Source organism: Motacilla alba, chromosome 18 (genome assembly GCF_015832195.1).
Source record: "Motacilla alba alba isolate MOTALB_02 chromosome 18, Motacilla_alba_V1.0_pri, whole genome shotgun sequence".
NCBI lineage: Eukaryota > Metazoa > Chordata > Aves > Passeriformes > Motacillidae > Motacilla > Motacilla alba.
The window spans coordinates 11,071,150-11,081,533 of record NC_052033.1 but is presented as its reverse complement, the minus strand read 5'-3'; the positions used below and the strand labels follow the sequence as shown (position 1 = coordinate 11,081,533).

General features: G+C 67.8%; 3 protein-coding genes and 1 long non-coding RNA gene across 4 annotated transcripts; 2 read left to right on the top strand and 2 right to left on the bottom strand.

The window, feature by feature from the left end:
- Positions 1-182: 182 nt before the first annotated feature.
- Positions 183-1,855, top strand: TSPAN10 (tetraspanin 10). Its single transcript, XM_038157323.1, has 3 exons — positions 183-324; positions 596-1,167; positions 1,527-1,855. Exons 1-3 carry the CDS (start codon positions 262-264, stop codon positions 1,831-1,833), a joined length of 942 nt encoding a protein of 313 aa, XP_038013251.1. The 5' UTR covers positions 183-261; the 3' UTR covers positions 1,834-1,855.
- Positions 1,856-3,313: 1,458 nt separating this feature from the next.
- Positions 3,314-3,936, bottom strand: PDE6G (phosphodiesterase 6G). Its single transcript, XM_038157171.1, has 3 exons — positions 3,706-3,936; positions 3,591-3,631; positions 3,314-3,507 (listed from the first exon to the last, which is right to left on the bottom strand). Exons 1-3 carry the CDS (start codon positions 3,849-3,851, stop codon positions 3,431-3,433), a joined length of 264 nt encoding a protein of 87 aa, XP_038013099.1. The 5' UTR covers positions 3,852-3,936; the 3' UTR covers positions 3,314-3,430.
- Positions 3,937-4,244: 308 nt separating this feature from the next.
- On the bottom strand, positions 4,245-7,281 carry LOC119709483. The gene is made up of 3 exons (XR_005259366.1): positions 7,135-7,281; positions 4,987-6,596; positions 4,245-4,503 (listed from the first exon to the last, which is right to left on the bottom strand). It is a non-coding gene; the product is annotated as an uncharacterized LOC119709483 (long non-coding RNA).
- CCDC137 (coiled-coil domain containing 137) lies at positions 7,196-9,610 on the top strand. Its single transcript, XM_038157318.1, has 6 exons — positions 7,196-7,585; positions 7,907-8,034; positions 8,225-8,435; positions 8,683-8,765; positions 8,879-8,958; positions 9,099-9,610. Exons 1-6 carry the CDS (start codon positions 7,347-7,349, stop codon positions 9,294-9,296), a joined length of 939 nt encoding a protein of 312 aa, XP_038013246.1. The 5' UTR covers positions 7,196-7,346; the 3' UTR covers positions 9,297-9,610.
- Positions 9,611-10,384: the final 774 nt, after the last annotated feature.

Here is a 10,384-nt window from a genome sequence, read left to right as displayed (position 1 = left end):
AAAGTATCCCCTCCCGCCGCAGCTCTCGCTCTTTAGTTCCGCACGCAACCAGCGCCCCCGGTGGCCTCGGAGGGGCCCCGCGGTGTCGGAGGGAGGGATCGGGCCCAGCTGGGGAGCAGGGGGCGATCGGGGCCAGCTGTGGGCGTGGGAGGGTAGGGGGATCTTGGCCAGCTGTGGGGCGGCACGCGCAGCCCCATTTAAGCCCGCCCGCAGCCCCTCACATGATGGCAGCGTGACGGCTCCGGGCACGAGGGAACGGCGATGGCGCTGAGCAGAGTGCGCCCGTCCCAGCCCCACGGGGAGGGCACCCGCCTGCTGCCCCAGGTACTCCCGGCACCCCTCACCCGAGCAGCCCGTGTCCCCCCACCCCTGGGTAGCAGCGTGCTGCATCCCTGGGCTCTCCATCGGGGTGGATCTGGGGGTCCCTTAGGTCAGAGTCTTTGGGGTGCTCCCCTGCAGACCCCCGCAATGAGCAGGGGTGTGCTGGGGGCTAAGCCAGGCTGTGCGGGGTGGCTCCAGGAGCCCATGGCAGTGTCTGGCTGTGGGCTGGAGGGACACTTCTGGGGGGCTGTCAGTGGCTCCTCTGTCCGTGCAGGCATCCAGGCTGCTGGAGCTGCCCTACTCCTCCTTTGATGATGATGATGATGATGATGCTGAGCAGGACCCCGGGGTGTGGTACCCTGACCCCCCCAAACCCAGCCCCTTCAGCCGCTGCGTGCGCCACCTGGCCTTCCTCTGGAACCTCCTCTTCCTCCTGCTGGGGCTGCTGACCCTTGCCGTGGGGGTCTGGGGGCTGCTGACCAAGAGCCCCCTGCCCGGGGGGGAGCGTGGGGCGCCCCTGGGCTCGGACCCCATGCTGCTGTTCGTGCTGGCGGGGCTGGGGGCCAGCGCCGTGTCCCTGGCTGGCTGCCTGGGCGCCCTGCGAGCCAGCCCCTGCCTGCTGCGCTTCTTCCTGGGAGCCGTGCTGGCTTTCGGGGGGCTGGAGCTGCTGGGGGGGCTCCTGCTGCTGCTGCTGCGGCGGCGGCTGCGGGACGCGCTGCGGGACCTGCTGCTGCTCTGCCTCCTGCGCTACCAGGAGGATCCCGACCTGCAGTTCCTGCTGGATGAGGTGCAGCGGAGCCTCCAGTGCTGCGGCCTCGAGTCCTACCGCGACTGGGAGAGCAACCCGTGAGTCGGGGCTGGGGGGGAGAGGGGGAGCCCATGTCCCCCACAGGGCTGAACACCTCCTTTGTGGGACCCCATGCCCACCACAAGGCTGAGAGCCTCCTTTGTGGGACCCCATGCCCACCACAAGGCTGAGAGCCTCCTTTGTGGGACCCCATGCCCACCGTGAGGCTGAAAACCCCCCTGTTCCTTGTGGGATCTGTGCTATGGACTCGTATTTGGGGTGGTGTGATCCCCAGAAGGGCCCAGAAAAGAGAGGGCTGAGCTGGAACCCACGCCTGGTGTGCGTTTCTGGGCTGGGTGCGTGGCACGCCCCACACCCCGATCGTGCGTGACCCCGCATCTCCGTGTCCGTCCCACAGGTACTTCAACTGCAGCGCCCCGGGCGTGCGGGCGTGCGGCGTGCCGGCCTCCTGCTGCCAGCAGCCGCTGCAGAACGGCTCCGTGCCCAACGCCCAGTGCGGCTTCGGGGCGCTGGCGCTGGGCCCCGCGGCGGCCGGGGCCCTGCTGCACGCCGGGGGCTGCGGGGCCGCGCTGGCCGCCTGGCTGCGGGGCCAGGCCGGGGCCATCGCCACCGCGGCCACCGCCCTGCTGCTGCTGGAGGCCGTGGGAGCCCTCCTGGCTCTGAGGGTGCTCCGGGATGTCATGGCTGTGAGGGTGTGGCAGTGAGGGCAGTGTGGGATCGCCTGGTTTGCTCCTAAATAAACCTTGTCTAAAATGCTGAACCCGTGTGCGTCTTGTCTGTGCCACCATTGCCATTGGTGCTGCTGCTGAGGCTGTGCAGGGACATTGGGGATTTGGGGATATCTGGGGTGCCAGTCCAGCCCTAAATAAACCTTGTCAGAATCCTGAACCCATCTGTGTCCTGCCCATCCCACCCCAGGACCTGTGGAGCCACGGCCAGGCCGAGGCCATGGCCCTGCTGCTGCTGGAGGCCGTGGGAGCCCTCCTGGCTCTGAGGGTGCTCTGGGATATCATGGCTATGAGGGTTTGGCAGTGAGGGCAGTGTGGGATTGCCTGGTTTGGTCTGAAATCAACCTTGTCAGGATCCTGAAGCCATCTATGTCCTGCCCATCCCACCTCAGGCCCTGTGGAGCCACTGCCAGGCCGAGGCCATGGCTGCTGGGGCCACCACCCTGCTGCTGCTGGAGGCCGTGGGAGCCTTCCTGGCTCTGAGGGTGCTCCGGGATATCATGGCTGTGAGGGTTTGGCAGTGAGGGCAGTGTGGGATTGCCTGGTTTGCTCCTAAATAAACCTTGTCTAAAATGTTGAACCCGTGCGCGTCTTGTCTGTGCTGTCATCCCCGCTGCTGCTGAGGCTGTGCAGGGACACTGGGGATTTGGGGATATCTGGGGTGCCGGTCCAGCCCCAAATAAACTTTGTCAGAATCCTGAACCCATCTGTGTCCTGCCCATCCCACCCCAGGCCCTGGGGCGCCAGGGCCAGGCTGAGGCCATGGCTCTGCTGCTGCTGGAGGCCATGGGAGCCCTCATGGCTCTGAGGGTGCTCCAGGATATCACAGCCAGGAGGGTGTGGCAGTGAGGGCACCATGGGGATTGCCTGATTTGGTTCTAAATAAACCTTGTCAAAAGTTCTGAAGCCATCTATGTCCTGCCCATCCCACCCCAGGCCCTGGGGAGCCGAGGCCATGGCCCTGCTGCTGCTGGAGGCTGTGGGAGCCCTCCTGGCTCTGAGGGTGCTCCGGGATGTCATGGCTATGAGGGTTTGGCAGTGAGGGCAGTGTGGGATTGCCTGGTTTGGTCTGAAATCAACCTTGTCAGGATCCTGAACCCATCTGTGTCCTGCCCATCCCACCCCAGGCCCTGTGGAGCCAGGGCCAGGGCCATGGCTGCTAGGGCCACCCCTCATGGCTCTGAGGGTGCTCGGGAACATCATGGCAGTGAGGGGATTGGGATACGCAGGGGGTGGTTTGGTCCTAAATATACCTTGTTAAAAATCCTGAACCCGCCTGGGTCTTGTCCGTGTCACCATCGCCATTGGTGCTGCTGCTGAGGCTGTGCAGGGACATTGCAGCTCTGGGGTGCTGGTCCAGCCCCAAATGAACCTTGTCAGAATCCTGAAGCCATCTGTGTCCTGCCCATCCCACCCCAGGCCCTGGGCCCCCTCCTCCCCAGCCCACAACACTGACTCCTGTGCTCGTTAGGGTTTAATGAGCATTTTTCCAAGCTGAGCTCCCCCTCCCCAGCATGGGCAAGGGGGGCCTTGACCTACACAGCACTACAGGGCTGGTGAGCCTGCCCAAATCCTAAATGATTCCGTACTGAGCCAGCTCGTGCAGCTCCAGGTGGCTGAAGGCTTCCCAGGGACAGATGACGGTGATGTCTGAGGAGAGAGAGGACACAGCTTGTGGCAGTGTGCCCCCCAGGCCCTGCCCCCCCGCTGCCAAAGGGGTGGCATTCCCATACCTGTTCCCAACCCCTCCATGCCTGGGATGTCGTCACCAAACCTGCAAGGAAAGAGGAATTGTCTGGCCTGACCCCAGGCAGGGCTCCCCCCATCCCAGGGCCCTTCCCCACTCACCCCTGCACCCCCTTTTTGGGGGGTTTGCTCTTGAACTGCCTCGTCTGCCTCTGCTTGAACTTGGGGGGTCCCTTGCGGGGGGTGGCAGGACCTCCGCTCACCCTCGTGGCCGATTTCACCTCCAGCTTGGGGGGGTCCAGACTCATGGCTGGCAGCCCCGGAGCTCACGGTGCTCCCTGGAGCTCACGGTGCTCCCTGGAACTCACGGTGTTCCCTGGGGCTTGCGGTGCTCCCTGGAGCTCACGGCGCTTCCTGGAGCTCACGGTGTTCCCTGGGGCTCACAGTGCTCCCCGGAACTCACAGCGTTCCCTGGAACTCACGGCGTTCCCTGGAACTCACGGTGCTCCCTGGAGCTCACGGTGTTCCCTGGAACTCACGGTGTTCCCCAGGGCTCACAGTGTTCCCTGGAACTCACAGGGCTCCTCAGGGCTCCCTGGAGCTCACGGTGTTCCCTGGAGCTCACGGTGCTCCCCGGGGCTCCCTGGAACTCACGGCGCTCCCTGGAGCTCACGGTGCTCCTCAGAACTCACGGTGCTCCCCAGAGCTCACGGTGCTCCCTGGAGCTCACGGCGCTCCCCAGGGCTCCCTGGAGCTCACGGCGTTCCCTGGAGCTCACGGTGCTCCCCAGGGCTCCCTGGAACTCACGGCGTTCCCTGGAGCTCACGGTGTTCCCTGGAGCTCACGGTGCTCCCCAGGGCTCCCTGGAACTCACGGCGTTCCCCGGAGCTCACGGTGTTCCCTGGAGCTCACGGCGCTCCCCGGGGCTCAGCGCTGGCGCAGGACAGCTCCTCACACCCGCTGCAGGGAAATGGGGCCACCAGCTTCTCCTCCCACCCAGCCCCTGCTGGGCTCTGCAGAGCCCCCTCCCTCCCCGCAGGGCTCAGCCCCGCTCAGCTCAGCGTGACCCCCAAAGGCAGGGAAGGGCACCCCGAGGGCCAGCGGCACTGCTGCCGCTCCTCCCTCCCCTGTCCCCCACCCCAGCGTGGATGTGACACCTGGGGACCCCTCAGGGCACTGCCAGGGCCCTCCAGGGCTTGCCCAGGTCGGTGTGGGGGCGGTGGGTACCCCAGGCTGGGAAGGGGGAGCAGGGGAGGGCCCATGGCAGCAGAAGCGGGAATTCTGTGGCACCGGCCCCGCTCTGGGATCGGTGTGAGGGATTTGGCCCTGCTGCAGAGCTGGATGCGGCCCCAGGAGCAAGGATCCAGGCCAGGGAGATGTTCCTGGATGTTCCTGGACGCACGAAGAGCAGCAAACGCCCCCTCGTCCCCTCCCCTGACTCACAGAGTGCCGCGATCCCCGGTCCCAGAGCTGCTCCCTCCGCCCAGCCCGGCTCCCTCCGGCCTGGAGATGCTCTGGGGGGCTTTTCGGGGAGGGAGATTTATCCTGCCCGGGGGTAATAGGATTATTCACCTCCCTGCTTTCCCCAGGGGTAATCCGGTGTCCTTCCCCTGCTCGGGGCGGGGGAGGAGGTGTCAGGATTAGCCCTGCCCGTGCCGGTGGGCAGTGGATCCCACGTGGGGGAATCCTGCCTCCCCATTCCCAAAGAGATCCCCCAGTGTCCCCTGATGCCACAGGGAGCGATGGGACCCCCGTTCCAGTCTCCAGCCCAGCCTGGGTGGGGGTCCTGGTCCCAGAGAGGGTCCAGCAGCCCCTGCCCGTGGCTGGTGTTGCTCCAAAGCTTCCCTAATCCAGCACTAAAGCAATTAAAAACAGACTAATCTCGGCACACTTTAATTGAACTTCAACCCCCGCCTCTAATTGCAACTGGGCTCCAACAAATAGGATTAAAGGGATCCAGGAGTGTTTTCCATGGAGAAGCACCTACTTCCCTGGCAGAGAGCAGAGCCCGGCTGTGAATTGGGGTTCCTTAGTGAGTGACACTCCAGGGCTGGGTGGCCTCTTGGGGACTTTGTCCTGGGATGACTTGGGGGGGGTCTGGGTGGGTCTCAACAGCTGCGAGTCCCCCAGGATGGAGGGGGAGATTTGGGACAAGTTTCCGGGGATTTAAGATGGAGGCAGGAAAGGCACCTTGCTGAGCAGCCCGGGAGGATGTGACACCGGGGACAGTGTCCTTGACAGGAGGCTGCAGCTGCCCACGTGCTCGGTGCCACACGCTGCCCCCCCGAGCCCCCACGGAGAGGCCCCTAAGAGGCTTTGTGGTGCCTGTGGGGAGGGGTCTGGCCCAGCCCCCCGGCCCTCCCCACCACCAGGGCATGGCCAAGGTGCTGAAAATCCCCCCAAGGTGCTTAAATTCCAGCTGGGAGCCCAGGAGGAGGAGGAGGAGGAGGAGGAGGAGGGCTGGGGGGCTGCCCAGCCTGCCCTTGGCAGGGATTTGCCATGCTGGGGAAATCCAGCTCCTGGGAAATCCGGGGCTCAGGACAGCCCTGAGTCACCGCCTGTCCCCAAGGACAGCTCCCTCTGGGACAGGAGGTGACCCGACCTCGCGTGACACCCCCGGGACGCCACGCTCAAACCACCCAGGCCCGGATCCTGCCCCCCCACCGGCGTGGGGAGCCCGGGGGAGGCTCAGTCCTTCCTGGCACGCAGCCTGATCTCCATCCTGAGGATCATTTTGATGTTCTCGTCCTCCACGTGCTGCTCCACGGCCGCCAGGGCCCGGGCTCCGCCGTCCCGGTGCCGCTCCAGCAGCTCCTCCACGTACCCCAGCCAGACGCAGTTGGGGCAGCCGGTGCCGCAGCAGTGGGTGGGCGGCGGGGGCAGCGGGGGGGCTGCAGAGGCTCCCCCCCGTCGCCATCAGGGGTGGCTGTCCTGCTGTCCCCTCCCGGGGTGTCCGAGGTGGCCCCGGCCTCTGTCTTGGTGTCCGAACGCTCCCGGGCGCTGCAGGAGGTGGCGGGGTGGGGGCGTGGGGTCCCCCTGGGGCTCTTTGGGGGCTGCAGGGAACCGAGACCCCCGTGCTGGTGCCAGTCTGGGGGGGGCACAGCGGGGCTGCTGCACCCCCAGCTCAGCCTGCCCCCCCCCGCTGCCACCCCTAGCACCGCGATATCCCCCTCCCAACCCCCCAATTCCTGCCCCCCGCCCCATCCCTGCTCCCAGCGTACCCCACTGCCACCCCTAGCACCGCCATATCCCCCTCCCGACCCCCCAATTCCTGCCCCCCGCCCCATTCCCTGCACCCCCCTCAGCCCCATGCCCATCCCCCCCTTGTCCCCTCATCTCCCCACATCCCCCAAGCCCCCCTTGTCCCCTCCTCTCCCCCCTGCCCCCCTTGTCCCCTCCTCTCCCCCAAGCCCCCCCTGCCCCCCGCCATCCCCAGCACCCCCCATGTCCCCCCGTCCCCGCTCACATCTCACCCCCAGCCCCTCTTGGCCCCTCCCGCGGACTCCCCCGCGTCTCCCCATGCCCAGCCCCGCGCTGTCCCCCCCCCGTCCCCCCCCCTGTCCCCCCCGCTGTCCCCCTGTCCCCGCTCACCCCCCGGCGCGCCCCCGCCAGCCCCCGCAGCAGCATCCGGCCGCACCGCCCGGCCCCGCCCACTCCCCGACTGACAGCTCTCACAGCCAATGGCAGCCCGGTGCGCTCAGCGGGGCGGGAGCGGCGGGGAAGGTTGGACCAATAAGCAGCAGGGGGCGGGGCCATAAAGCCGGACGTGGCGGCGGAACGGGCACGTGAAGAGTGGCGGAACCATGGCCCGGGGACCGGGACGGGGACAGAAAGCGGCCCGGCGACCGCGACAAAAGCTGGGATCGGGACCGAAACACGGGCAGAGACCGGGATCGGGACCGAAACAGGGCCGGGGACCAGGACCGGGACCAGGAAAGGGACAGAAAGCGGGACCGGGGCCGGGACAGGGACGGAAAGCGGGACCGGGACAGAAAGCGGGACCGAGATCGGAACGTGGACCGGCCGAGCCGCTGCGCAGCAGGTCAGTGCCCGCGGCATCCTGCTGGGATCGCTCCCGGTTTGGGAGCTGGACCCACGCGGGGTCTCGGGTGGGCCCTGGCGGGGGTCCCGTTCTCGGGGTCTGTGTCCTGATCTCCGCCGTGCCCGGGTCCCGATGTCTGCCCGTGCCTCGGTCCCGGTGTCCAGCCATGCCTGAGTCTCGGTTTCCCACCGTGCCCAAATCCCAGCATCCTTCCGTAGCTGACTCCCGGTGTCCCGGTGCCTGGATCCCGGTGTCCCGGTGTCCCAGCCTCCAGGTGCCGCTGCTTCCCTGGAGCCCTCTCACTGTGCTCGTTTTCCGCAGGAAGGAGAAGAAGGACAACATGAAGCCCAAACACCCCGAGGAGCAGGAGATCCCGTTCCGCCTGCGGGAGCTGATGCGGAGCCGCGAGGCCCTGAAGCGCCCGGAGCCCGGCAGGAGGCAGGCGGCAGGTGGGACACGCAGGTGGCCCCAGCAGGTGGCCCAGGGCCTGCCCCAGGAGCCCACGGCATGGCTGGATCCTGCCGCGGGACATCCTCCTCCCTCCGGTGATGTGCCACCCGCGCCGTGCCAGTGGAGGGACCCCCGTGGCGTGACCGCTGCAGAAGCGTCACCTGCAGAAATGTCACCTGTGTCTCCTAGAGAAGAAGCAGCAGCAGAAGGGCCGGGGCCCCGAGGCTGCCGGGGACGTCCCCGTGCCCAGGTTCCGGAGGGGCAGGGGGGAGTCGGAGCGCTCCTACGTGTGCCGCATGGAGCAGGAGGTGCGGCGCGTCCTCTTCCTGGCCGAGAACCGGCTGCAGCGGGAGCCTGAGAAGGACGCCACGGCTCCGGAGAAGTCCAGAAGGAAAAAAGAGTGAGAGCAAGGCCCTGGGGGCCGGGTGGGGCCAGCCCATGCCTGTGGCGTGTCCCCTCGCCCGTTTCTGCAGGGGGGTGCAGCTGGGGGGCAGCGAGCGCCCTTTCCGTGGGGATGGAGCTCTGGGAACAGGGCCACAAGCCTGCTTCGCCCTCCTGGGGGAAAGATTTTGGGGCTCCCTTGGGGTGGGGACTCACTGCTTGCTCCCTGTCCCCCCCTGAGCCCCAGCTGTAACGTGGCTCTTCAGGTTTCAGAAAAGGAAGCTGGAAAAAGCTCGGAAGAAGAAGGAGGAGAGGAAGGAGGCCATGCTGGAGAAGAGCCTCTTGCAAGGTGAGAATGGGGGTGGCTGAAGTGACCCCAGCCCCGGGGGGCGGCATGAGGGGGGTGGGGGCAGCTGGGCTGGGCATCCCGAGGGTCTCCCAGTGACCCCCGTTCCCTTGCAGACACCGTGCCCTTCGGAGAGGTGGTGACACAGCCCCCCACCATCACCTCACGGCCCAGGGGCCACGGTCCCGCCGAGCAGGTGAGCTCTGGGGACAGTGCCACCCACCCTCTGGGTGCCTGGGAGGGCGGCGGTGGCCTCAGGGAGCCGGGGGCAGCTCCTCGGAGCGCAGTCCCGCCGTCTGACCCTTCACCCCTGAGCTGCCCCGTCTCTGCCTGCAGGCCGGACAGAAGCAGCTCCTCCTGACGCCTCGCCTGGGACAGAGCCAGGCGTCCCCCGCGTCCCCCGTGTCCCCGGTGATGTCGATGGCTCGCCGGCGCATCCTGGAGGAGGAGCGGGCCCGCGTCGTCCGCGCCTACCGGGACCTCCAGAGGCGCAAACAGCTGGAGCGGGAGCGCGCGCGGGCCGGGCCGGGCTGAGCACCCTGGGACGCCAGGGGGACACCGTGCTCCTGTGTCACTGCCGGGACTCCAGGGGGACACTGTGCTCCTGTGTCACTGCCGGGACTCCAGGGGGACACTGTGCTCCTGTGTCACTGCTGGGACTCCGGGGGGACGCTGTGCTCCTGTGTCACTGCTGAGCCCAGGGATTCCCACAGCTGGGACTCCGGGGGGACATTGTCCTGGTGCCCCTGTGTCACTGCTGAGCCCAGGGCTTCCACCCTGCCCGGCTCAGCCCTGGAGCGGGTCCCGGCGGTGCCGTGGGTTGTTTGGAGTAAAAGGTGCCGGTGGTGTGAGCGTGTCTGTGCTCCCCGTTCCTGAGGGCTTCCTGAGGGACGCTGCTGTGCTGGCAGATGGCAGTGCCAAGCGTGTCACTTGCCACGGGCTGGCCCTGGCAGGGCTCTGGTGGGGGCAGGAGCCTCGTTCCTCAGCCGTGAGGAGACCCCAGTGCCTGGCTCAGCGCCCGGTGGGAGGAAAGTGAGGCGGTGCTGGGGACGTGGAGCGTGCCAGAACTGACACGTGCGTCACTTGCCCTTATTGTCACTCTTGCTGCCCCTGCTTGAGCCCCAGGGCTGCAGCCACACGCAGCCCTGCCCTTGGCATCCCTGCCCATGTCCCTGCCCGGTCACGGTGACCCCGGTGCCAGGTGTGCTGCCACGTCCCCGCCGCTGCGCCCGCACCACCCCGGTGCCACCTGCCGCCGCCCCGCGACCACCCCCGGGCAGCCCCCGGCTCCGGGGAGGCTCCGGGGCCGCTCCCGGCGCGGCGCTGCCTCACCTGGCCGGACAAAGGCTCCGCTGTTCCGCGGCCCCGGCGGCACAAAGCGCTCCCTGTTGCAGCGGGGCCGCCCCGCGCTGCGGCCGGCGCTGGCGGGGCCGGGGGGCTCCGCGCTTCCGCGGGGGCCGCTCCGCTGTCCCCTGGCACCCCCGAGCGCGGCAGTGCTCGCACCTCGTTTGTGGGGTGGCTTTGCCGTCCCCGGGAAGGTGAGGTGCCTTTGGGGGGGGGACGCGCTGCGCCGTGCGGTGCCCGCGGGCGGCAGGACGGAGGCTGTGCTGTGGTGACGGTGG

What these genes read in the sequence shown, in the direction of transcription:
- TSPAN10 (XM_038157323.1), top strand. Translation starts at nt 262, where the DNA reads ATGGCGCTGAGCAGAGTGCGCCCGTCCCAGCCCCACGGGGAGGGCACC. An exon ending in GCACCCGCCTGCTGCCCCAG is followed by an intron (nt 325 to 595) that starts GTACTCCCGGCA and finishes CTGTCCGTGCAG; the next exon opens with GCATCCAGGCTGCTGGAGCT. An exon ending in CGCGACTGGGAGAGCAACCC is followed by an intron (nt 1,168 to 1,526) that starts GTGAGTCGGGGC and finishes TCCGTCCCACAG; the next exon opens with GTACTTCAACTGCAGCGCCC.
- CCDC137 (XM_038157318.1), top strand. Translation starts at nt 7,347, where the DNA reads ATGGCCCGGGGACCGGGACGGGGACAGAAAGCGGCCCGGCGACCGCGA. An exon ending in CGGCAGGAGGCAGGCGGCAG is followed by an intron (nt 8,035 to 8,224) that starts GTGGGACACGCA and finishes TGTGTCTCCTAG; the next exon opens with AGAAGAAGCAGCAGCAGAAG. An exon ending in AAGTCCAGAAGGAAAAAAGA is followed by an intron (nt 8,436 to 8,682) that starts GTGAGAGCAAGG and finishes GTGGCTCTTCAG; the next exon opens with GTTTCAGAAAAGGAAGCTGG.
- PDE6G (XM_038157171.1), bottom strand. Translation starts at nt 3,851, where the DNA reads ATGAGTCTGGACCCCCCCAAGCTGGAGGTGAAATCGGCCACGAGGGTG. An exon ending in CCCAAAAAGGGGGTGCAGGG is followed by an intron (nt 3,632 to 3,705) that starts GTGAGTGGGGAA and finishes CTTTCCTTGCAG; the next exon opens with GTTTGGTGACGACATCCCAG. An exon ending in CATGGAGGGGTTGGGAACAG is followed by an intron (nt 3,508 to 3,590) that starts GTATGGGAATGC and finishes CTCTCTCCTCAG; the next exon opens with ACATCACCGTCATCTGTCCC.